Here is a 26,052-nt window from a genome sequence, read left to right as displayed (position 1 = left end):
TTGTTCTCTCTATCTGTGAGTCTGTTTCTGTTTTGTTATATTTGTTTATTTGCTTTCTTTTTAGATTCCACAGTGATAACATACAGTATTTATCTTTCTCTGTCTGATTTATTTCACTAAGCATAATGCCTTCCAGGTCTATCCATGTTGTCACAAGTGGCAAAATTTTGTTCTGTTTTTATGGCTGAGTAATATTCTGGCGCGTGTGTGTGTGTGTGTGTGTGTGTGTGTGTGTGTGTACCATACCTTGTATACTTTCTTCAATGAGAATATCTTCAGTTGGCTTTTACCTATTGATTTTGACAAGCAGCAGTTGAAGGGAAAATAACACTAATAATAATAGCTGCTATTTATTGAGCTCATGGGATGTGTGCAGTTAATCCTGGCACAGGTTTTTTATTCTTTTTCTCATCATCTTACTGATGAGATCGTCAGCTAAGAGTGGTTAAGAAATCTGCCCATGATCTCACAGGTGAGGGTTGGGGAGTCAGGACCTGCAGCCAAGATGTCTGATACCTGAGTCTGTCCTTTACATTACACTGCTATATGGTGACATTAGGCTTTCCGGGTTTTCACTTTGGCCATGCTCTGTTGTTTTTCTTTTCTTTTCTTTTTGGCTGCCCCACGTGGCTTGCAGGATCTTAGTTCCCCGACCAGGGATCGAAGCCACGCCATCAGCAGTGCATGTGCTGGTGGTCCAGAGTCCTAACCACTGGACCACCAGGGAATTCCCATGCGCTGTAGTTTCTAATTGCCGATAGGAACATCTTTTTTTTTTTTTAACAGATTCTTTTTTTTTTTTTTTTTTTTATTTATTTATTTATTTATTTTTGGCTGTGTTGAGTCTTCGGTTCGTGCGAGGGCTTTCTCCAGTTGCGGCAAGCGGGGGCCACTCTTCATCGCGGTGCGGGGACCGCTCTTCATCGCGGTGCGCGGGCCTTTCTCTATCGCGGCCCCTCCCGTCGCGGGGCACAGGCTCCAGACGCGCAGGCTCAGCAATTGTGGCTCACGGGCCCAGCTGCTCCGCGGCATGTGGGATCTTCCCAGACCAGGGCTCGAACCCGCGTCCCCTGCATTAGCAGGCAGACTCTCAACCACTGCGCCACCAGGGAAGCCCCGATAGGAACATCTTAAAGAAAATGGGGTAGATGGAGCTGTTAATGTGCATATACCAAATCCATGTAATCTGCTGTCTGGGGGAAGCTGGAAGTCACATAGGTGCCTGAGATGGTAGTTTCTCGATCTGAAGTCTCTTGATGTCAGACAGTGGTGGACCTAGAGTTATACGCACTTTGCGAAGTTCTAAGTGACAGTTTGCCTCATCTCTTCCCTCCGGGAAACAGCAGAATGCACGTGGTCAAAAACAGTACTGTGATTAGGCTGATCTCTGCTTTTTAATCACAAAATGGAGTGCATGTTACTAAGAACAGCTTCCTTGTGATGTGCTCCCAGCTGTCTGACCCTCCTTGCCCTGCTTTTGTCAGCAGTCTGAGATAATGAGGCCCTGGACAACTGAATCATGCTAAGTAAAATTCGCAGGAGGCTGAGGATACACGGAGAATGCCAGGGTATTATGGACAGAGAGAAGTGTCCCTTCACCAGAGGCTGCTGCTGGTGGTCTGTGAATTCCGTCTCTTGTCTGCCTTCAGGAAGAGCTGCGTGTGAACAGGAGCCACCTTCCTAAGTTACCAGAACAAGTCACAGTCACAGGGTCTCGAACTCTCGGGGGCTGCACCATCCATCTCTGGAGGGGCTAGGGCTCCTTGGGAATCAGAAGGCTTCTTGTTTAGTAAGAAATCCAAATAAAGGGAAGCCAGTGAGTGGAGTGTGCGTCGGCACTGGGCTCAGACGGCCCGATGCATTTGTGTTCGGCATGCCTTCCGCAGTGGACGTGAGCATCTCGGCCGTGTTCCTCTTTCCTGCACGGTGTCAGGGTCAGGTGTCGTCACTGCTTGCCTCGGTGGCGCATTCTCTGTGGCTCCTTGGCTGCCCCTCTGCCCTCCCTTTTTTGGTTGGCATGTTCTGTCTTTCGTAGGCAAGTCCCGTCCCGCTGGCTGGCCCGCTCTTCCGGCTCACTGACACTGCTTACCTGGCCTGTGGCCATTTACGTGCAGCTCTCCCAGTTTATACCTCCCCGGGTGTTCTTTGCCCTCACTAGAACTGCGGCTCCCATCTGCGTTTAGTAGAGACAGACTTATTCTGTATTTGACAAGGCGTTGTGGATGCCCAAGGATGCAAATACTGCTCTCGTTTTGTTTTGGAACTACTAGCTTGGTTGTTAAGGGGTGGAACTTGGTGAGGCAGAGGTTGAAGTCGGTAGCCTGCGCTGAGCACTGCTCTGTGTAGGGGTGTGCCGGGGGTAGGGGCAGACTTGGAGTGGTGATTTCTGCGTCCACGATCTCACAGCGTGATGGAAGAGATAGGCGCACACGCACCGCGGTGTGGTATGCTTGCAGGGGGTGTCATGATGGCAGAAGCGAGTGGGCCACGTGCTTTCCCTGAGGCCCAGGAGGGACTTGAGAGCAGTGCCTGATGGTAGACATGGAAGGGTCCATGGGGATTTGCCTGGGGTCAAGGAGAGAAGGGCATTGGCAACAGTTACCCATGTTTTCACACATTTCTATCCGTGGTCCTTTCAAGTACAAACCCTTAGTACTAGCTCTACGCTTAATAGTAGACATAGGGAATCCCCTGCTGGTCCAGCGGTTAGGACTCTGCGCCTTCACTGCCGAGGACCCAGGAACTAAGATCCTGCAAGCCGAGAGGCGTGGCCACAAAGGAAAAGTAGACGTAGCCTTTTTGTCTTCGTAACAGCACTGTTGTTGATCCATGGTATCGCTGGCCTGTCGGGCGCCCGGTTGCAGAGGGGAACGTGTGGATGATTGGAGCTGCGGGCCAAACACCACCGGGTTCCCGTCGCTGGGCCTCACCACGGGGTAGGCCAGGTTGTGCCAGCCACAGGGTGTGTGTTCGTGGGTGACAGGGTGACAGAGGACCGTGGAGAAGCAGGTGCACCTGCCTGTCCAGTGAGAGGCAGCTCCTGTGTAGGCTCTTCAGAAACGTCTATATGGGGTTTGTAAGCTGGGGAGGAAAGTCATGTAAATTTTTGTCCTGAAACCCGCGATAGTATCCTCATTACACTTCAAAAGTGATAACCAGTTGCCAGACTTCGGGCAAAGTTTTGCCACCTTAAACTCAGCCTGGCAGGACGGGCTGAAAGATCACAGATCCTGCGAGAAATGAAGGATGCATTGGTTACCTGCTGTGACGTGCTGTCTCTGCCCCCATCCCGGGACGGCTGCTTCCCTGTGCCCTCGCCCCCTGTGCTTTCCTCCACCGGTGTCCGGTTTACCGTGTCCCACGCCATCACGTCTTCCACGTTGCCCTCTGGATCTGAGCCGTGGCTTGGGCGCTGACATGCCAGGTCTCCTGGGGCAGGAGCTTGTCCTTTGAGCCCTGTGAGCTCTTGGGCCTGTGTGTCCAGTACAGAAGCCACTGGCCACATGTGGCTATTTACACACAAATTAGTTAAATTTAAATCAATACAGACTCAGCTCCTCAGTCACCCAAGGCCCACCCCCAGCTCCGTGGCCACCTCTGCCGATTCTAGCGCCGATTGTGGAGCTTCTCACCCTGGCGGGACGGTCTTTAGCCGGCACCAGTGCAGGCGCCCTGCGGGGATGGGCCCAGGTGGGGCTGGTGCATCATTTTATCCTCAAAATCTAGGATGTTGTAGGTGCTCAAGGATTATTTGTTGAATGAATAAATCTATATTTGTTTATTATACAGATGCAAATTGGGAACCAAATGTTAGTCTTGGAATTGTCACTTCAAGTCTGACAAATGAAGTTTCATAATACCTTTTTTCTCTTTTTTCTCCTGTCAGGTATCATGATATTACTTGGTTTGATTTCAGGCCATTTGTGAGACTTTAGATCTTCCGAAAATGGCAAACCCAGTGCGGTCCCTCCCGGGAGCTCTTGGCCGTTGCTGATGGCAGAAACCAAACTCGCTCGTGGTTCACTTGCAGTCCCCGAGTGTCAGCCCAGCCCGTGTCACCGTAGCCATGGACGGTGCAGCGGCCGTACAGGAAGGCCTGTTGGAGGACAGACCCGGCAGTGGGATCTCGGCTCGCCCCGAGACCCCCCCAAAGCCCACTGGCTCCCTGACGTCACTGGACCAGTGGGATGAAGCCCAGTGTAAGTCGCCAGTTACTCTGTGTGCTGCTGACTTTCTGCCTTCAAACAGGAGAACGTGGGTCAGCTTGCATTTTGGAGGAAGCCTGTGGTGTCTAAGACCGTAATGAACTTTTTAATTCATTCAGAGTGTGTTTTTAGTAATCAGATGAGGGTTTTGTTTTGTTTTGCTTTTTAGTTGATGCCAACTTTGAATCAAGCACCACGCATGTTAAATAGAACGGGAACTTTGTGGCGCTTTCTGCTCCAGCAGGACAGAGCAGCATGGTTACCGTGAAGGCTCTGTAGGTCTTCACTGACACATCATTGTGCCCTGCCTAACATGCTACCTTTTTGGTTGGTTGCCAGAATTTTACTAACTGGGATCCAGAAATGGTCCACTAGTGATCTGAGGATGATTGGATCACATTTGCATGTTAGCTAATGGGTTATTTGTGCATTGGAAGTACAGGGTGAATTACCCACTCCATTCCATGCCCCTTCCTGGTCAGCGTGTGCTTGAAAATCGTTAACATGTGTATGTACTGACTTACTAGCAGAAACTGCATTCCTGTTCTTGTAAAACAGTGCTCAAGCACCTAAATTGGCTTTGCTGGTTACTGCTCCTTCAACGCCAGGTGAGGCCAGTGCGGCTCGGCCCAAGACCAAGAGCTGTACAGTGGGACGGCTCCTAGGTCTGCCAGTAACAGCAAGGAGCCCTCAAGCAAGATCCTTGATTTATCTCAGTCTCACTCTCCTCTTGAGAAAACGGAAAGATGAATGGTACCTGCATCTCAGGGTGGTCGTGAGGGCCCATGTGAAATGCAGGCACTTGGGAAGCGCCCGGGAAGTGGTGCTGGCTGTGTGTGTGTCATCGTTATTTGTTTATCCATAATTAGGCTTGTGTTTGGAAACAATCAAGTCTTATTATTTATTGGGCCTTCTTACTTTTCGGTTTTTTTTAAAGTGTAATATGATGCTCAAAAAATGACTTTGTTATGTAAACAGCAAGGTTTAGAGACTCTCCTAGATCCGTAAGTAAGCCTGTCAGAAAGCAGAACTGACCCGATTAACGTGGATCTGAGATGCAGGATTCCTCCCCCGACCCCAGCAGGAGGCTGAAGGGCTGTTTGTGTAGAACAACAGATGGTTGTGCAGGGTGGTGGTGGGGTCTCCCCGCTCTGCTTTGTGTCTGGGGCGCCCCGTTTATATTCTGGTTTTCCTTTCAGAGAGGCCTGACAGTAAGTAGCTATATTAGTTGGGAGTCACGTTTCAAGTGACAGAAACCCATTTTAAATTTGCTTGGGCACAGAGGGAACTTCTGGCTGCATACTGGGTACATCATGAGAGCCAAGTGATGCTGACCCTGTGCGAGGCCGGGGCATTGCAGTGCTGGGGCCCTGGCACCTGCCTGGAAGCCCCTCCACACGGCTCCCTGGCTCTCTGGCTGCCAGCTGGCTGGTCTTTCACGGGGAGAGTGCTTTCTTTCTAGTTTCCTTTTGGCACAGAAATAGGTTTCAGTTAGAGCATAAACAAGTCTACTCGTAACAGTGTTAGTGGAGGAGAGTGAGCTTGGTGGCCGTGTGTAGTCACCACTGGTCAACTTGGCTTTGTATCCGTCAGGTATTTGTCAGCCGTAAGCACAGACTCTGGGTTCTGTGCTCAGCTTTGCCATAATCGTCCTCAGCAGCTATTCTGACTCTGCCTTTGATTTCTCGTTTGGAATCAGCCCGTTGAAAACGTGAGGCTGTGACACGGGTTAGCACTGCTGTTAACAACGCCTGTTAAGAAACATCGTCAGCTATGTTTTAAGCATGTGTAGGGTTTTTTTGCTATTTTTTAAAAAACAGACTTTCGTAAGATTTCTCATTGGTCTTGTTTAAATGAAAAGGAAACATTACTCCTTAAATTCCACAGCCGTAGCACGGAGGGTGAGGAGGGCGTCCTGCAGTGAGTGTGTCAGGCTCTGCGAGGTCGAGTGACTGGTCCCACCTCACCGCCCACAGGAGGGGACGATCCTGCTGTCGTCTCAGAGTGAACAGATCCATGGCATGTGGAGATTGCTCACGTATCTAGATCCCCTCTTGTCCTGCGTGAGTTGTTAAAACCGTGATGGCCCAGCACACCCTCTTTTGCAGGTGCCGGTGTCGAGGTAAACAGAGCTTCAGATGAAGGAGGAAGCCAAGGGGCCACCTGTCCGAACGGGCCGGCGCCACAGTTCCCAGACCCTCCGCTGTCAGTGGGTCCTGAAGCCTCTCCAGGTGTGGCTGATTTCCATGACAACCTAAGGAAGTCTCAGGGGACTGGTGCTGAGGGCAGTGTTAGAAAAGAAGCTTTGCAGTCCCTCAGACTCAGTCTTCCTATGCAAGAAACGCAACTGTGTAAGCATCTGCCCGCTGGGCTCTTCCCCCCTCTCCCCCCACCCCGGGGCCCTTGTCACCCACCATCCTTCAGAGGCACAGGCCCTGCACCCCGCTGCCATTTGCTGTTTTATCACTGTGGTGGGTCATACATTTAACAATTAGCTCCATTTCAGAGAGAAGATACACTTCATCATGGCCTGATGGTGACTTGGACTTGAGGCCCAAGTTTAAAGGGCCTGTGCATGTGTGTCTTTTGTCATCCTGGGTGGTGAGCAAGCAGCCAGTGGGGTTTTGATCTTGACAGTTACACTTTGAAGGCTTTCTTTTATGAGTTACTTTAATCAGAGTTTATTTTGTGCAGTCCCTGGGGATTCAGGGGTGAACAAGTTGCAAACTGGCAGCCTCTGAGCCCTAGAAACCTCCAGGCCTTTTTCTAACATGTAGGTTTTCATACACAGACTTGTGTGGTTTTACTTAATGGGATCATTTCACACGTGCTGTTTTTAAGCCTCGTCCTCCCTTCAGTACCTCCTCCCCTCCCCCTCCCCTCCCCTCCCCTCCCCCTCCCCTCCCCTCCCCTCCCCCTCCCCTCCCCTCCCCTCCCCTCCCCTCCCCCTCCCCTCCCCTCCCCTCCCCTCCTCCCTCCCCCTCCCCTCCCCTCCCCTCCCCCTCCCCTCCCCCCCTCCCCTCCCCCTCCCCTCCCCCTCCCCTCCTCCCTCCCCTCCTCCCTCCCCTCTCCTCTCCCCCTCCCCTCTCCCCCTCCCCTCCCCTCCCCTCCCCTCCAGGTCAGCCACATTCTCACATAGTCCTTTATAGGCCTCTGAAAACCACCAGGTTTGGGGGTCATTGTTTTTTAAAATGGGGTTTTGTCCCTCATATTACTGTGTGCTTTCGTCACCTAGCTTTATCACATGGAGATTGCCCCACATCAGCTGATCCGCTGATGCAAGTCCATATCCATTCTCTTAAGGCTGGTGGGAGCCCCGCGTGTGGCCGGTAAGAGCCACGTGACCAGTACTGCAGTGAGCATCTCCCCATACGTGTTTGCAGCCTTGGTGCTTTCGTTTCTATGGGCTCCACCCTAGAAGCAGAATTCTTGGTCAGAAGCAACAGCTGTGTTTATCTCCATCCTGTGTGGTCGCATTGCCAGGGCGCTGACGCCCCGTGAGAGGACACAGAGGCTGTTTCCTCTGAGTCTTTACCAGTCTGATGGGTGTGCTGTGATGTTGCCTTGATACTTGCATTTGCAGCTCCCACTTCCCTAGTTACTAGAGGGTTCTTCACAGGCATTGTTTTGTTAGGGCCACAGCGTACTTTAAACATCTCTGTAAACTAACCATTAGCACGTCAGCCAAGGTGTCGCGTGAAATCCTGGGTCCTGACCTGAGGGGTATGTTAGCTCTGGCCCGAGGTACCCACCCGGCTTGCCTGCCCCCAGCCCAGCCCCGAGGCCATGTCTCTGGTGCTGCGCTTGCTGATTTGGGTTCCCTGCCTGAGGCCACAGCTCCTAGGTCTCTGCTGTCTGGACCCCTCAGCGTTGTGAGAAGTATGAGAGGCCTCTTGAGTGACGAATGCGCAGTTAGTGACAACCCTGCTGAATTCCTAGTGCAATTCAGCAGCAGCTACTCACCTCCTGGGATCCACATTCGGAGACGCTGCCGCCCGTGAAGGGGCTCAGTTGCGGCATTTCTCTGCTCCCGTCAGCCTGCTGTCTGACCCCCCTGGGGAGACCAGGGGCTCTCCTCCCTTTCACTCGCTGTTCAGCCCTTTTCTTACCCGAAGTGAAAGGTTTGGATTTTAGATACGTAAAATCTTGTCATTAACCAGAAAGCTGTCAGAGCAGCTCCCCGCCCGCCCTGGAGCAGAGACCCTAGACTGGAGCCGCCTCGGGCAGGAGACTGAGGCGAGCGGCCCAGACAGCTGCGTGGAGAAGGCGAGCTCAGCGGCCGTCGTCCCGTCAGGATTGCTTCTCACGTCCCCTGGAGCGTCAGGGAGCGGACTTGGAGCTTCGCGGGGCCTCGGAGCACTCACGCTGGCACCGGCTCCAAGTCGGTTCTCTTCTTACGAAAAGGCACAGGTTGCCCGGTCCTGTCTTACCAGCCGGGTGCCCATAGGGGGCGATGCGCTCGTGGCATGAGCACGGCCCCTGTGCTTGGCCAGTGTGGCTGCCACCGGGTGGGTCCTCTCTGTGGTCAGTGTCCGAGGCTCGCAGTTTTCTCTCCATCTGCAAACACTCCTTTCAAACTAGACAGCCGTGTGTCGTTCAGAGCTAAATCGTATCGGTAATAAGACGCAAAACAGCCAAGCTGCTGTTCTGATTGGTCCTCTGTGCCCTGGTGCGTTGCGAGTTTCTAAATGGCCATTTCCCCACCTCAGGCTCAACAGAGGCTTCACTGCCCCTGGAGAAGGAGGAGCAGGTCCGGCTTCAGGCTCGGAAACGGCTGGAAGAGCAGCTCCAGCAGTACAGGGTGAAGCGCCAGCAGGAAAGAGTGAGTCTCCGTCTCTTGAACAAGCCAGTGGAAAGCGTCACGTGTGAAGAACAGCAGTTCGTCAGACATAATTCTAGGGTCTGCTGTTTATTCCTCTCGGGGGGGTGGGCTTCTGTGCTTCTCTGCGAAGATCGTTTTTGTCATGTAGTTCCCACCCTTTGGGAGATTGCGCAGGCTCCGGTTCCCACCCCGTCTGGTCCTTCTTCCCCCTAAGGCTGCCTTTAGAAAAGCAGGGGCAACAAATACTTGGGCAGAACTGCTGTCTGTGCTTGAGAGGCCAGTCCTGGGTTTGGCTTGTTTACTGTATAAGTGGCACAGTTTCTACTGAAGTTTTGCTGTACAGTGTTAGAATATGTGTCACGTCCCACACATATGACAAGTATGCCCATATGCTTTGCTAAAATCAGTTTTGTTCAGGTATGAAACTCTCGTTAGGATACCAATGAAAGCAGTCTTTTTAATCACATCGAGTGACTCTAAGAAAGGGGGGTATGAAGGTTCATTTCACTCTTCGTCCAAGTTTTCTGTGGACTTGAAAAATTTCAAATTCAAGGAATTTAAAACTAAACAAACTTTTAAAAAAACGCTTTCGGGGATTGATTTAGTAGTGACAGGTCCTCATGAAGGTTGGCCATTTGTGTTCCCAAGAGAGAACCTTGGGTTTTGGAGCGTCAGGGCTCTGAAGCCAGTGTAAACGAACTGGAAGGGACAGCACCAGGCTCTGAACTGACAGAGGCTCCCACCCGGGCAGGGGCTTCTAGGGATCCCTCCAGACGGCCTGCCAGAAAACGTTACAGGGGTAGTCAGTAGTCAGTAGTAATTATGTGTGCTAGGCACTGTGTTAAATTCCCCACGGACGTTACAGTGAGGCTCGGACAGGTAAGGAACTTGCGGTAAAGTAGCAGAGCCAAGATACAGACCAGACAGTGTCTGTGTGCCGAGCTTGTCCACAGCTTGCCTCCCAGGGGTTTGCACCGCAAGTCCAAGCTCTGCCTGGGTCATCCAACGTTAGGCAATTAATGTGTCAGTAGTTCAGTGTGAAGTTTCACATCATTTCCCATCTTTACAAATTATATGTATGCATATATCTGTATAAAACCTTAGCCTCAGTAAGATAACTTCTGCCCGGTTGCTGGACTCATCACACACTGGTCTGACCAACCTGACAGGCCCGCTTGCTTGGTCACCCCCCCTCCCCTGCCCCATGCCGCACTAAGCAAGGCAGGCAGCAAGATGCCGGCTACTTTGGCCCCCACCTGTCCCCTGCTCTGGAGACCCTCGGGGCAGGGCCGGCCGAGGAGAGTGCAGCCTGGCAGGTGCCGTCCTCATGCAGATCGGCACCTGGGTGGGTCCTCCCCATGACCCAGGGGAGCTCAGAGCTGAAGCGACCACCAGTGCCCCCGCCTGAGCTGGGATTTGAACCTGCCTATCTGAGCGCAGAGCCGTGCTCCCCGCTGCTGTGCTTGTGACCCATCAGCATGGCCTGTCGGTTCATGGAGTAGCATAAACCGAGTGAGGTTTTCTTTAAGAGTACAGGTTAGTTCAAAGTGGGAGAATCTGCTGATAGAACTCAACATAATGGTCATTCCATGTGGCAAGACTTATGCCCATCTCAGTAGGTGCTGAAAAGGTATTTGATAAAACTCAGAATTCTCAATTCAAAAAATACAAAACAGACAAGCAGAAACAATTAAACTAGGAGTATAAAGATACTTATTTAGGAATGTAGTTCAAACCTCATACTTAAATGGTAGAGATGAGGAGTGAAAGTCCTCCCCTGTTGGAGAGCATCTCCATGCGCGTGCCTTCACGCAGAGGTGGCGGTCGGTGTCATGCAGGGGAGCGCCCTCTCTGCGCTGCCCCTCACGCGACCGTTCTCACGCCCCTGTCCTCAGCTCCTTCTCCAGCAGCACAGTCGAGGTCATCCTCGTCCTTTGTGACCATGGGTATGTACCAGCATTGCATTCACCAACCCATAGTGATTGACGTTTAGGTGGGTTCTAATTGTTTGAAATTGCAAACAGTGCTGCAGGGAACGTTTTGTGTCTTGGTATACTTTTGTGGGTAAATCCTTAACTGTCAGATTATTGAGTAAAAGGTTTTATGCATTTGTAAGTTGATATGTATTGCCCTCCACATAGGATGGACTGGTTTACATTCCGGGTAGCAGTCTGTAAGATCCTTGGCGGCGTTAGAAATAATGAAAATTGAATCTTTGTCCTCTGATAGGTGAAAAAAAACCAGTCCTTCCTAACAGTAAGCGCCTCTTTGCGTGTTGGCTGTTTGGGTGTCTTTGTCAGTCTTTGTCCGTTTTTCTGTTGGTTGTCTTTTTGCTATGTTGGTACTGTATATGAGGAAGTTATCCCCTTCTAGTATTTTCGCAAATAATTTCTTCTTAGTTTGCCGTGACTTCTTTTCTGGCATACTTTTTGCTGCACATCAGTTTGTTTGTTTGTTTGTTTTTGGCTGTGGCATGCAGCTTGCAGGATCTTAGTTCCCTGACCAGGGATCGAACCTATGCCCACTGCAGTGGAAGCACAGTCTTTTTTTTTAATTCAATTAAAAAAATGTTTCTTTATTTGGCTGTGCCAGGTCTTAGTTGCGGCACATGGGGTCTTCATTGCTGCGTGCAGGCTCTTCGTTGTGGCATGCGGGATCTTTAGTTGCCGAACGCAGGCTCTTTAGTTGTGGCATGTGGGCTCTGAGTTGCAGCATGCAGGACCTAGTTCCCTGACCAGGGATCGAATCCGGGCCCCCTGCATTGGGAGCGCGGAGTCTTAACCACTGGACCCCCAGGGAAGTCCCGGAAACGCAGTTTTAACCACTGGACCGCCAGGGAATTCCCTGCACATTAGATTTGAATGTTTACAGTCAGAACTTTCAGTCTTTGCTGTTACTTCTTTTGGGGTTCATGTCATATGTGAGAGGATCTCCCCGTTTGAAGGATATAAGTAAATTCACCTCTGTTTTCTTCTTATGCTAAAAGTAAGAGATAGTATAAAAAGTATTAAAAAGTTGTGTTTTTTTCTGTGTAAATCTAATCCACTTGAAATGTTTTGGATGGAGGCAAGAGGTGGGAGTGAGCCTCTTTGTGGACAGCTGGCCAGTTATCTCAAATTGCTTATTTTATAGTCTGTCTTTTCCCTACTGGTTGGAATGCTACCTTATTGTGGTGCTTCTTAAATATCTATAGACCCCACCTATGCTTGGACCAGTTCCTGGGCTGTGTTCTGTGTCATCAGCCCACCTGCTGCTTTTCTCATTCTCAGTGGATCTAATTATGGCAGCTTTATAGTGTGTGTTACCATCTGGGAGGCCCGGCATGTCCAGCGCACCACGCCCCTAACTCTTCCTTGCTGCTCTGGCTCATTTATCTTTCCTCTGGTATCCCAGCATCATTTCGAGATGCTCCTCGCCCACCTTGTCCCTTGCCACTTTGGGGTTGCACTAGCTTTGTAGAATAACATAGAACTGAGTATTAATCTGTAAGAGAAAGTCATGTTGATTCAGCGCCAAGGAATGGTGTCTTTCCTCATCTCCAGCCTCATTCAAGGCCACTTGGGAAGTTCTAGCTAACATGATGATATGAGAAAAAGAAGTAAGAGATATAAATATTGCAAAAATAGGAGAAATGTTGTTATTTACAGGTGTTGGTAACACCTTGGAAAAATGCTGGAGGATCAACTGAAAAATTGCTATCATTATAAATTTATAAAAATATAAAATTATTAAAATAATTGGGGTTTAGAAATTGTCAGTTTCAAATACAAATATGAAAAATCAATAGTTATTCTAGTATGACCAGTTATGAAATTAGTGGGAAAAGATAATATTTATAATATCAACAAAATAATAAAATATCTAAGTGTTAAATGTAAATGACAACAAAAATGGTTTAGACTCTAGATAAACACGACATAACTTCCTCTGTCGAGGGTCAGGCAAACAGATATGAATAAATGGGGGGGAAGTGGCTCATTATCCCCTCAGTAATTATAAATTTAAGGTAGTTCTAATTCAACAGGACTTTTTTCTTAACTTGAAGAAAAATTTCAAGATTTATGAAAAAGAATTATCATGGGAGAATAGCCAGGAACATTGTGTGAAGCAGGTGTGCGGAGGAAGGACTCGCTCTGGTGGGTGTTTGGAAACGCCGTCGGGTCAGAGTCAGGCGTGCGCTTGGCCCTCACCCGGGGCCCCGAGGGGGCAGCGAGTCACAGAGCATGGGAGGCCTGTGCCGCGGCCGCGTGGCCGGAGCCCTCGTTGTGTAATCGGCGCGGCCTTCCTGGATGGCAATTTCTGAATGCTGCTTGTCAATTTTAAACATAATTTTTGTACTTTCTTTTCCTTCTCAGTCAAGTCAACCTGTAACTAAAACGAGGCTTTTTAGCACACTTGATCCTGAACTCATGTTGGACCCAGAAGCCTTACCGAGGGCCAGCGCCGTGGCTGTGACCAAAGAGTACTCCTTCCTGCGCACCAGCGTCCCTCGGGGGCCGAAGGTGGGCAGCTTAGGGCTCCTGGCACATCCTAAGGAGAAAGAAAGTTTCAAATCAAGCAAAATTCGGTCTCTGGCTGATTACAGAACTGAAGATTCAGACGCTCGGAATTCTGGTGGAAGCGTTCCGGCTCCGGACTCTGCCAGGGCCTCCCTGGAGCAGAACCGAGGCAGCGGGACGTCAGTGGTGTCTGAGCTCAGCCTGTGTCCTGAGGCCGACGACCGCCTGGAGGATGCGTCCCTGACGGGGGACAACGTGTCCGAGGCTGACGGGACCGAGAGCGACAGCTCCTGCTATAGCAGCGTCTCCGCCCGAGGGACGGCCGGCCTTCCGGTGAACACGGGGGGCGCGCGCCAGACCCCCTATGGGGCCAGCAGCCAGGAGATCGCCGCCGGCGCCCTGGGCCAGCTCCCCTCCATCTCGGATGTCCTCCAGGCCGCAGCCGCCGAGCGCCAAGAGCAGAGGCAGAAGGTCAACGGGGAGACGCGGCGCCGGGCCGACAGCATCTGCAGCAGGTGGGTGACGCCGGGGCCCACGAGGCGCTGCCTTCCTCTCGGAGTCCCTCCGTTGGTCTTTAATGCTTCATTTATATGCACTCTGTCTCTTTGTAAGAAGTGGAATTGGGTCGAATGAGTAATCACCTGCAGTGTTAAGATATCCTGCCTTCCAGGATCTGTGTAGACCTGTCTCTGAAACTGCACAGATGTGACGGGGGCTCACGTCTCCACGAGGACGTTCTGGCCGTGTGGTGGCTGAAAAGGCCGTGCCGTGGGCGGGAGTGTTTATCGGTAGCAGTCCTAAGAGCTTTGGCTCGCTACCTAAATCTTTTTTACTTATTTTTTTAAAACTGGGGGAGAGGAGCAGAGGGGTGTGGGATTTGGAGAGCAGGGATGGCGTAGAGGAGAGACAGTGATCGGCAGGGATGGCGTAGAGGAGAGACAGTGATCGGTCGTCTTCCCACCGCCTGATCCTTTGTGCCTTTATTCTCCAGCGTGTCCATGGAAAGCTCGGTTGCTGAAACTCATGATGAAATGTTGCAGGTTCTGAAAGAAAAAATGAGACTCGAAGGACAGCTGGAAGCTTTATCGTTAGAGGCTAGTCAGGTAAATGGAGATTTGATGGATGTATCGAAGTGCCGCGTCTTTGAGAAGAACGTGCAGCTCCTGTTCGTGCGCGCAAAGCTTTACATGTGTCTGTAGGAATGAGCTTTATCAGCAGCAGCAGCAGCGCAGCGGCCTCGTCTTCTATAGCCGTACATTTTTGTCTGCTTGATTTGTCAGCCCCAGAAAGAGGTGTGCTGGTTTCCTGCTCCGTGTGGTTTCTCCCTGTATCTCCGTCAGGATCTGCCTGGGAGGCTTCCTACCTCTGCTGTCAGAGACTTAACAGTCCACGACGGTTAAATCTTTGGGGTGGATTTCACCTTTTTCTGGCCTGGTGAAATTGTCATCTTTGCCCCTTTAGTACTTCTTTGCTTTTTCTGATATGAATTTTGCTTTGTCTGGTTAGCATATGCCTAAAGAATCATTTTCCGTCCCTTAATTTTCAGCTTTCCGATCAACAGAGTAACTCAGTTCAACTGCCTTTGATCCTCTGCATTTGGCACGGAGACGGGGGAGAGCACAAGGCCCTGGGGGGCGTGAGGTCGAGGCAGGGGGCTGTCCCTTCCCCTCAGGAGCCCGCGCTGTGCGGGTGGGGGCGCCGTGCACACGAGGGTGCTTGCTCTGCTGCATGTGCTTCTCACGTCTGATGACTTTTTTGTGCACACGGTCCTGAGACACAGACTCTGTACATGAAACTCTAGACTGAAGAGGTGATTACCGAGGTGTCGGGGCTAATTTTAGTTGCACACGATTTTCACTGTGTCCTCCTGTAGAACGTGACCTCATCAAGTGCGTGTCCACCACCCCTGAGTTTGACGCCCTGAACAATCGAAGCACCTTAGCTGGCTTTTACTTTACCTCCTTATCCTCCTGAGATTTGATTTGCTCTTCGGTTGTGTCCCAGCCAAGATCTTTGTGGATTGTTATGGGTGCAAAACTTTTTGGCATTTCTGTGAAAATGCTGATTATACTTACTACAAAATCTTATTGCGTTTGCTCAGTTATTTCATTTTTGGGGGGTATTTGTTCTTCCGCTTGTTGAATTTATTGTTTGTCTTCACGACATTGGTCTTCTGCTATTGCTTGTTGACGTGCAGCTGTCTGCTCTTCTTTGCATTTTGAAGTTGCTGTACACACACACCCTGATAGGCTGACTTCGGGGTGGGTGGGAGATGCTGATGGGTGGGTAGGGGTCGTGCCCTTTGCTCAGTGTCTGTTCTCAGCTGCGCCTGGGGCCTGGGGCTTCTCGAGGCCCCACCTCGCCTCTCCCTGCTGGGCCCCGCGGACAGTGGTCCCTGCGGCCCTGCCACGTGGCACAGACCGTGCCTCAGGCTGCTCATGCCCGGCGGCCCGGCTGCAGCCCCTCCAAGCCTCTCCTGGGTAACGGCACCCTTTCCCCACGGGTGTGTGCTGTGGGGTTTGTGTTCCCCAAATCTGAATCTGGCTGCTCTTCATCTTTTAGAGGTCCCTCAGCACTCCGGGTATTCTTACACTGTGTGTTTGTGCACGCTTGTGTGCTTTTTCGTTTTTTGGACAAATATGTTTTCCAGCGTCCTTGTGGGTGAGTGGGTGCTTGCAGAGCTTTTCCCACGTGCTGCCCTGCTCAGGTGCCACTGTGCAGAAAACAGGCCGACTCTGTATTCACCCCTCCTACCTCTTACGCCGGTTTGGAGAAACCCCTTCTTTTTGGATAACTGCAATGCTAGAGGTGACTGAATGTTTTGGAAAACATGGTGCTTTCCTGTAAAGTTCACCTGTTGGACACCTTTCTCTGTCTCATTGGCTGTGTTTTGGCAGCCCTCTTAATACGCAGGGTGGAAGTGACTTATTTTCCTGAACGTCAGCGTGCCTCTGTGTGGGTCTTTCCAGGCACTTAAAGAAAAGGCCGAGCTGCAAGCGCAGCTGGCCGCCCTGCACACGAGGCTGCGGGCACAGCTGGAGCACAGCCACAGCAGCCAGCAGAGGCAGGACTCGCTCAGTTCGGAGGTGGACACCTTAAAGCAGTCTTGCTGGGACCTCGAGCAGGCAATGGGCGCTCTGCAGAACATGCTGGAAGCCAAGAATGCTAGCCTGGCCTCCTCCAACAGCGACCTGCGGTTGGCAGAGGGGCAGTACCAGCGGCTCGTGGCCAAAGTGGAGGACATGCAGAGGAGCATCCTCAGCAAGGACAACACAGGTGCGACCCCCCGTCCGCGTGTCCGCCCCTCAGTCGCGTGCAGGCACCCCGGGGCTGTCTCGTCTGCTCTGAGGACTGACCTTTGTCACCTCAGCGTGCTGGGGGTTGTCCTCCCTTCTGATTTATACGTGAAGTGTCCACTTGCCTAAAGTAGTGTTGTTTTTGGTTCAGCTTGAGGAGTTCTGCACGTTTTTTGCATGCGCAGCAGGGGGGCGGCTTAGGTCTTAGAAGTGGACTTTGGACCCCTGACTGTCAGAAGTAATCGTTTCCACTCTTCTGCCTTCTCAGTCCATTGTTGTTTGGGGGCTAGATCTGCCTGCTTATTCCAGAATTGCAGGTGCCATTTAAAATATTTAAAAGCAGCACTGAGACTGTTGAGTAGTAGATCTTTGTTTCCCTTCCATACGTTCAGCTTTTGGGTCTAGCTGGATCCCTGTGGGAGGCCCCTCTGGGACGACAGACAGATGGAACAGTGGAGTCAGGGAACCTTGCTGGTGGGCCAGGCACGGCGGACCTGTGTGTCCTTCCCTCGTGCTTTCTGCTCATCCTGGGGGCGCGTACTCCATTCCAGAGCCCACGCTCCACACCCGGCCGGCGCCAAGAAGCGTGGTCTGTGGGCTCACGACATCTCACTGTGCTGACGGGAGGAGGGGGAGAGGGGGTGGGAGGATGGCGCTCAGAGCCCAGGGCGTGTCAGCCCAGACCCTGGTCCTCCAGTGCAGGCTGGAGAGACGGCGTTCTCGTCCCCGAGGTCTGGGCGTCTGAGTGACGCGAGCGGGGCGCAGCGGGGCTGCTGTGAAGGAGCATGTCTGCCGACGTGGAGTCTTGGCCGTAAGGCTTGTGAGACGAGGTTTCAGATCTGATGAAATAAAGGAAAAGTGACAAACCTCTGTGGCAAAAACTTTATCCGGATCCTGGGGTGGGGAAGCACCAGCTGAGGAATAAAACAGCCGACTGACTTTAGTCTCTGAGCGTTTCATGATACCCAATCCCTTAAGAAAATTATAAAATCCAAGAAGTTCTGTATTGCTCTGGGTTGCAAGGCCTGGCCTGAGCAGAGCGCGGCCGGCAGCAGACTGAGCCGCGCCCAGCGCCGTGCCGGCCTCCCCGCGCCTTGCTGTCGGCGCGTCTGCTGGCCGGGGGACTTGGGGGTGCGGGGCAGGTGCTGCTGTTGCCATCGAAGGCCCCACTGCTCTGAGCTCTGAGGTACATCTGTCCCCAAGGGCTTCTCATCAGGGGTCACGGGCCCTATTGTGTTGTTTTGTTCTGTTTTAAATTTTTGGAAACTATCATTAGAATCATAAGTGTTTTCTTAAATACTTGGTGTAATTTATTTTTAAAATAATGGATTGGTTTTGTTTGTACTGCGATTTGGGTTTCTGCTATGATTTCCTGTCTGCTCCCCTTCCCGCCCTGCCCTCAACAGTGTTGACTGTATCAGCAGACCGGCGGGGTTTAGTGTGTATACCATTCTTGAGCTTGTTGATGACTCACAGACCTCATCACGCCAAAGTCTCGCGCCAGAAAGCTCCCATGGCAACGTTCGTTGTGGACACACAGTCGATCTCATTGTTTGCAGATTTGCTAATAGTGAATTCTCCGACTCACTAAATGTATTTGTACCCCCATCAGTACTCACAGCTCTTTCCGGTCATTTGCAGATAGGTGCAGAGCAGAGAAGCGTTGGGGTCACCTGATGTGCAAAAAGGCTCAGCCTTCTCGGTTCAGCTCTTGTACCACAAGTGTCCTTTAATGGTTGATTTAGTGCCACGTTTTTTGCATTTTTGTGCTTTTTGGGGTGGTTTTGCTCTTTACGATTAACCCCAAACACCGTGTGGTGTGCCTAAGTGCAGGAAGGCCGTGGTGTGCTTTGTGGAGAAAACGCAGGTGATAGACAAGCTTCGCGCAGGCACGAGGTACAGCGCTGTCGACTGTCAGTTCAGCGTTAATGAATCAACAGAAAGTGAAGCAAGGTGTCTTTCAGCAGAAGCACACGTAAAACAAGGCTGTGTGTTGATCAGTTGAGAGCAGTGACCAGACCCTAACCGGGATGCCCGGGGGCTGTGGCTCGGCGCCTGCGGTTGCGTATGAGGCGTCGTGCCAAGGAGGAGGGGACCCAGCGTGCGCCGCTGTCTGTGGAGCCGGCTTGACGGGACCTTTGGCGCGGCCGGGCTCCCCTGAGCGTCTCTGCTTGCTTGTTTCAGTGCATGACCTGCGGCAGCAGATGACAGCCTTGCAGAGCCAGCTGCAGCAGGTGCAGCTGGAGCGCACGACGCTGACCAGCAAGCTGAAGGCGTCCCAGGCCGAGATTGCGTCCCTGCAGAGTGTCCGGCAGTGGTACCAGCAGCAGCTCGCCCTGGCCCAGGAGGCCCGGGTCCGGCTGCAGGGCGAGATGGCCCACATCCAGGTACAGCCCCTGCCGTGGCCGGCGGCTCATGCTGCACATCTGGTGTGGAACACTTGCTTTTTCCCTAAACTGAAGCGACTTTTCTGAGTTTAGATTTCACCCATACGTTTTTTGAAAATCTGCTGAGCACCCGTCTAGCCCACACCCCGCCGTATGGGCAGGGAGGCCCTGCGGGGAGGGGTCACCGCCTTCTGTGACCTTCTGACACAGGGAGTTTCACAGCTTCTGCTTGAGCATTTTAAATACTAAAATCCCCCTCTCTGGGACGTCCTGTGTTCCTTGCTCTGAGTCGTACATCCCGCCCCCTCTGTGGGGTCGCCTTTTGTCGTTGGAACCCAGCTGTCAAATCCACGCCTGCGGGGGTCTCTTGCTCCCCGGCTCTCCCGCGCTGTCACCGCCTCCTGTGGCGCGTTTCTTACGTGCACAGAGCGTGGCACATGCCACCTCCTGGCAGAGCTCTCCAGCTGCCTGGTCACCAGATCCTCCCAGAGAACACTCGTTTCCCATATCCTCGCTTTCTTCCCGTGTCGTTAGGGTACCAGAGTGTCAGCCTCTGATTCTGCATGAGTGGGAGCAGGTGTGAGGCCAGGTCTGCAGGGTGACCGGGGCCGAGGCGTGCTCTCGGGAGCAGTAGGCAAGATGCTGAAATGCACTTTGCTCCAAATCTCAGCGTTTGCACTAATTGGACCGATTGTGAGGGTGCTGATGGTGCCTTGGTGCCATCCTCTCTTTTATTTTTATCCAGGTAAAATATTGTACCTTTTTTGTTACAGTATTCAAAATACTGAAACTTTACTTCTCAAGTAGAGGATGTAAAGTACTAACTCCACCAAATGCTCTTTTTAAAAAAAATCTAAAGTCTACAAATATACAAAATAGAATTTTAAAAAATTTGTTGTATATATTTTTTTAATAAATTTATTTATTTATTTATTTATTTATTTTTGGCTGCGTTGGGTCTTCATTGCTGCACGCAGGCTTTCTCTAGTTGCGGTGAGCTGGGGCTGTTTGTTGCGGTGCGCGGGCTTCTCTTTGCGGTGGCTTCTCTTGTTGCGGAGCACGAGCTCTAGGCCCACAGGCTTCAGTAGTTGTGGCTCGCGGGCTCCCGAGCGCAGGCTCAGTAGTTGTGGCACACGGGCTTAGTTGCCCTGCGGCGTGTGGGATCTTCCCGGACCAGGGCTCAAACCCATGTCCCCTGCATTGGCAGGCAGATTCTTAACCACTGCGCCACCAGGGAAGTCCTTATGTTGTGTATTTTTTAAGCTAGAGGACCTGGCTTAAATACGTCCTTAGTATAAATAAGCGTTTGTTCTGCTTACCGTGTGCTTGGAAATAATTGCAAGTCAATGCAATTTTGAAGCTGTCGTGCATTTATTTGAGGCATAAAATATTTAAAGAAGCCAGATTTATGTCCTGAGCTAAGTCAGAAATGGCATTTGGAAGACAGAAATGGAGAAAGAGTCCAAGGGAATGGCAGTTTGAGAACCATAACTGCTTTTTTCAAATACCTTTGACACCCAGGTTCAGCATTCCTTAATTACCGTGTGTGATACACTTTCGCCCTCTTTTTCCGGTAACATAGAAGTGTCCCAGGAACGTTCAGGTCGGAGAAGAACGCAGGGTAGTCTTTATTCTTTTGTTGCCTTGAGATGAAGTCCTGGCGAATGACGCCTTTCCTTGCTCTGGGCAGCTTCAGTCTTAGACCCTGAAGCTCACAGCTTCTGGTCGCATCGGGCTCCGTAAGTCTAGGAGCGTTCACGTCGGCTCTGGAAGGGACGTGCTCGCAGGTCTGCATGGCCTAGGTCAGACCGGGGCGGATGCCAGTGCCACTTCCTGGGAATGGCCAGGGTCAACCTGGTGCGTGACCAGGACAGTCGGGGACTGAGAGGGCAGGGCCTAAGGTGTGTCTGGTCGTGGGTCAGTTTATCTGATGGGCAGATTCCTGGCTGTCCGTGCCGCCCAGATGAGACCCCTCACCTCCGGACTCAGGGATGCCCCTTCAGTGGGAACTGTCATGTAGGTCTTGCAACAAACCGCACCGTCGTGGGGGTGATGAGCGCTGACTTCTGGGCTGCCGGCTGGCTCCTCTTAGGTACACAGAACCCAGGTGGCCTGAGTGTCATGGTGGCTGCCAGGAGGGTGGGCAGGGAGGCCCTGCGGGGGCGGTGGTCCTGGGGAGCGGCCCTCCCGGGGGCCAGCGCTGTACAGAGACCCTCACCCTGGTGGCCTCAGGGACTGGCTGGGTTGTGCTTGTGCTTGGAATCTAGCAACCTTCGACTTGTGGTGTTTTCCTTTGAAGATCGGACAGATGAGCCAGGCGGGCCTCCTGGAGCACCTGAAGCTTGAGAATGTGTCCCTGTCCCACCAGCTGACGGAGACCCAGCAGAGGTCGATCAAGGAGAAGGAGCGCATCGCCGCCCAGCTCCAGGGCATCGAGGTGGGGCCGTGCTTCTGGGGCTGCGGTGTGTCAGTGTTGTCTTGGGGTTTGGGGGTTTGTGTTTTTTTTTTTTTTTTTTTTTTGACATTGATCAAGGTTAGGAAAATATACCAATACATACACCTATACGTAAACATTAGTACTACATACGTGCGTACGTATGCGTATCTTTTAAAATACTCCCTTGAACCATGTGCAGCGATTTAAGGTTTCGGGATTCTGTTCCTCGTGTTCCCTGTACGCCCATCCCCTCCCTCGTCTCTGCGTTGTCAGAGGTAACCGGGGCCTTCCTCTGCACTGCCCAGTTCCGGCCTCAGCCTGCGTTACCATTTCACACTCCAACAGCCACGTGGACTGCTTAGGACCGTGTCCAGCCGCCTCTGTGGATTATCCCAGGGTAGGGAGATGCAGTGGCTTTCACCTGTGTTCTTTGTCAGCTGTGAGACCCTGGACTTAATATCTTAACTCTCTGGGCTTTGTTCCCTTTTCATTAAATATGGATAATAATACCTACTTAATAGGCTTGTTGGGAAAAGTAAAGAAGAAAAGGGGTACCCGGCATCCTGGCAGTGTGCTCCGAGAACCTCACGGTCACACGGAAGGTCGGTGTTCTGTGACTGTGGTCTCCCATCTCCCCACTTCTCTGCACGTGCTCCTTTGTCCTCACGGATGACGTGGATGATGAAGGACAGTCGTGTTGTGTCAAACACATGCTTCAAGGGCTCAGGGTCAAAGAACTAAAAAGATTCTAAGTTATAAGCTAATGTTTTTTCCCTAAGAAAACTCCTAGATGTTGGGTCTTACCTACGTAGTCAGGACGTAAGGAATGCCATATTTGCCCCACGGCCCCTGGTCTCTAGTCTTACCAAGTGGCATCCAGAAGTAATCTTGTGGGACTTCCCTGGTGGTCCAGTGGTAAAGAATCCGCCTTCCAGTGCAGGGGACACGGGTTCTATCCCTGGTGAGGGAACTAAGATCCCACATGCCGTGGGGCAACTAAGCCTGTGCACCACAGCAACTGAGCTCGCACGCCTCAACTAGAGAGCCTGCGTGCCGCAAACTACGGAGCCCACGCACTCTGGAACCCGCGCACCACAACTAGAGAGAGAAAACCCGCGCGCCACAACGAAAGATCCTGCATGCCTCAGTGAAGGTCCTGCGTGCCACGACTAAGACCCGATGCAGCCAAAAATAAATAAATAATCTTTTAAAAAAAAAAAAAAAAAGAAGTAATCTTGTGAAAGAGAATGTGCCGTGTGTTACACCCCGAACAGCCTGTCTTCATGCAGGTGGCGGCGGCGGTGGCGGCTGTGGCGGTTTCATTCACCACTGTATCCCAGTTCTTAAAACTGGGTTGTCTGCTTGCTTCTCTCTTCAGCCAGGCCCGAGGGTCAGCAGGGGAAGCATGGGTGGAGGAATCGGCCGGTGGCCTGTCTTGGCAGTGGGAGGGCGCCAGCTTTCTGCCCTCGGGCCCCCTGTCTGTGTGTCACGGACGGGATGGTGACGGGGGCGATGGCTTCTCTCAGGGGTGGGGGGTTTGCCCGCTGAGGCTGCGGCTACAGGTTATCCTGCTTTTTAAAAAATGCTCTGTCTTCTGGGCCCAGGCTGACATGTTGGACCAGGAAGCTGCCTTTGTGCAGATTCAAGAGGCGAAGACGATGGTGGAGGAGGACCTGCAGAGGAGGCTGGAGGAGTTTGAAGACGAGAAGGAGCAGCTGCAGAAGACGGTGGCCTCAGCGGCGGCCCTGGAGCAGCAGCTGGAGCAGGCAAGCCCCTCGGGGGCTCGTGTCGCTGCCCCGGGGCCGCGGCCAGCCGCACGGGGCTCGCTTGTGCTGGTCTGTCCGTCATGTCGTCAGACCCGGTGGGGGTTCGCTTCAGCTCGTGGTCTTCTGTGCCGCAGCTTTACGCAGAAGGCTGCCTCCAGAGCGTCGGTCCAGACTGTTTAAAACCCAAGCACGGAAAAAGTACAAACTCTTGGAGCACGCGGTGTTTTCGTTCAAGCGCGGTTGCATTGACTATGGTTCCTTTTTTCCTAGGTGAAGCTGACTTTGCATCAGCGAGACCAGCAGCTTGAGGCTTTGCAGCAGGAGCACCTGGACCTGTTGAAGCAGTTCACCTCGACGCAGGAGACGTTGCAGAGCAGGGAGCAGGCCCTCGGGGACCTGCAGGTGCACCGCGACGAGCTGCAGGCCAGGCTGGATGAGCTGCAGGGGGAGGCCGCCGCCAGGGACGATGCCATCCGTTTCCTGCAGAACGAGAAGATCGTCTTGGAGGTGGCTGTGCAGGCAGCCCAGAGCGGCAGGGAGCAATTTGATAGAGACGCAAAATGCCTGGATGAGGGTGCTCAGGACACGTCAGAAACTTTAGAGCAGTTGACACAGGAACTAGCCATCAAGTCCAGCCAGGTAATGCAGTTTGCTGTCACCTTGTTACGAGTGGAAATCACATACACAAGAAGTAACGCTGATTGTTTGGTCCTTTGTTTTGTTTGTTTGGTTCTTTTTTTGAAACATGGAAGAACACTTCCAGGGGAGGGCCCAGGGCTCAACTGGGGAAGGGGCCCACAGCAGCTGATGGGGTACTTCCGGTCCTAGGTTAGTGGCTGGGTGTGCAGGTACCTGGCTGAGAACTGGGAACCGAGTTGTTTGGAGCTTTGAAAGTAATCTGCCAAGAAACACCAGCTTCAGTGCACCTATGATGAGGAGCTCAGACTTGGCAAAAGCAGCGTGGAACTTTGGTTCTTTTCTTCCTGACTGCCTGACCGCAGTGCAACCCCCTGGACGTGTCGGCAGGACGGTGGGTGAGGGTGGGGAGACGGCCGAGGGTCCGGGTGTGTGCACACGTGACCTAGCACGCCACACCCAGGAGCTGCCATGCTATGATGTGGGTGAACAGTAAACAAATACAGACGGAACAAGAAAGCTGCAGGGTGTGGAGGAAGTAGAGTTAGTGTCGGGAATGGTTTTGTCTTCGAATCCCACTCCATGAGCGTCGAGGACAAGAGGAAGTCGGCATGTTTTCCCTCCAGGAAGTAGGTGCGATTTCTCTGCAGGTGCTGACCCGTCTGTAAGCTTCTAGGACAGGAGGCGCGGAGGCAGGTCACTGATGCCTCTGTGCCCACGTGTCCCCCTGAGGCATGGGGCCCGCCCAGAGCCCCCAGTGTGATGTCTGCACACATGTCCCTCGTAGGTGGAGCACCTGCAGCAAGAAGCTGCCTCCTTGAAGAAGCAGGCGCAGAAGATAAAGGAGCAGTTTCTTCAGCAGAAGGTAAGAACACGTGGTTGGTTTTCTTTCTGTGAAACAAGCGCATGAAGAAAATCCTGTACGTTTAGTCTCTTCACTGGAAGGAAATCATTCGAGAGGAAGGTGACACCTAGACTCCAGCTCTTTTAAGGCACTTCACTGATTCTGAGGTGCACTCCTCCCCCCTCCCGCTTTTACACCTCTGAAGCCAGGTGCATTTTCGGAGGCTGTTGGCGTCCGTATCGCGCAGCTCGCGCCCTGCCGGCGCACCAGCGTGAGTGTGTGTGGCTTCCGCAGCGGCCGGGCCTCCTGCTTAACGTGGCTGTGGAAAAAATCACACCACGATCCAGCGCTGAAATAGGGCCCTTCACATCAGTGAAGCCAGTTCTGCTGGCTGAGGAATGAGCGCAGAGCACCACCACGGGTCTGAGGAAGGGCAACCGAGGGCGTTGTAAGTGGTGGTGGGTTTTATCACTGAGATGCGAGCGGGAGTGCCTGTCAGAAGCCAAGCAGGGCAAGTGGAGCGGGACGGAGTGGCCACGTCCCCCCGAGAAAGTGGAGCAGTCAGGGCCCCCAGCGGCTGGCATGGCCCCCCTGTCCATCACCCAGTCCTGTTGAGGGATGTGTCTCAGCGAGTGGTATCTCAGATTTGGTGAACTATGTATCTTTAGCCCCAGAAAGTTATATATAGATAAGTGGTGAGCATTTTTGTTTAAACTGCTTGACCCCTTGGAAGGCCCGCCCCGCGGGCTGCAGCTTCCGGCTTGTTGGGCAGGTGATGGTGGAGGCCTACCGCCGGGACGCCACCTCCAAAGACCAGCTCATTGGTGAGCTGAAGGCCGCCAAGAGGAGGCTGGACTCGGAGGTGAAGGGGCAGCGGCAGGAGGCCGTCAGGCTGCAAGGGGAGAAGAGGGCCGCGGAGGTGCAGCACTTGCGTCTGCAGAGGGAGGCGTCCCAGGCCCGTCAGCAGGTGGTGGACCTCGAAGGGCACCTGCAGGCCACGCAGAGGGAGCGCGACGAGATGGAGACGCACTTACAGGTCTGGGGACGCCTTTGACTTGTGAAGGTTCAGCCGAACGGGCCTGGGGCTGTACGGTGGGCAGGGCGGGGTCGGTGGAGAGGTTCTGGAGAAACAGGCTAGAATAAGGCCCTCCTGGAGCTCA

General features: G+C 52.5%; 1 protein-coding gene across 5 annotated transcripts in view; it reads left to right on the top strand.

Moving 5' to 3' along the window:
• The window catches only part of GOLGA3 (golgin A3), a 44,527-nt gene that overhangs the window by 1,947 nt on the left and 16,528 nt on the right, over nt 1-26,052 (top strand). For 2 of the 5 annotated variants that reach the window (XM_057527439.1, XM_057527435.1), the window contains exons 2-13: nt 3,887-4,199; nt 6,314-6,556; nt 8,915-9,027; nt 13,383-14,041; nt 14,518-14,629; nt 16,496-16,802; nt 19,007-19,209; nt 21,509-21,646; nt 23,251-23,412; nt 23,683-24,051; nt 24,836-24,913; nt 25,665-25,928. In XM_057527439.1, the coding sequence (XP_057383422.1) occupies nt 4,067-4,199; nt 6,314-6,556; nt 8,915-9,027; nt 13,383-14,041; nt 14,518-14,629; nt 16,496-16,802; nt 19,007-19,209; nt 21,509-21,646; nt 23,251-23,412; nt 23,683-24,051; nt 24,836-24,913; nt 25,665-25,928 (2,781 nt within the window). In that variant the 5' untranslated portion in view covers nt 3,887-4,066. Of the gene's footprint in view, nt 1-1,149; nt 2,937-2,985; nt 3,691-3,886; nt 4,200-6,313; nt 6,557-8,914; nt 9,028-13,382; nt 14,042-14,517; nt 14,630-16,495; nt 16,803-19,006; nt 19,210-21,508; nt 21,647-23,250; nt 23,413-23,682; nt 24,052-24,835; nt 24,914-25,664; nt 25,929-26,052 lie in introns of those variants that run through there. The other 3 variants (XM_057527438.1, XM_057527436.1, XM_057527440.1) reach the window with 3 other exon arrangements.

This window comes from Balaenoptera acutorostrata, chromosome 13 (genome assembly GCF_949987535.1).
Source record: "Balaenoptera acutorostrata chromosome 13, mBalAcu1.1, whole genome shotgun sequence".
Classification (NCBI taxonomy): Eukaryota; Metazoa; Chordata; class Mammalia; order Artiodactyla; family Balaenopteridae; genus Balaenoptera; species Balaenoptera acutorostrata.
Note: the sequence above shows the minus strand (reverse complement) of the source record. Positions and strands in the feature narration are given on the sequence as shown.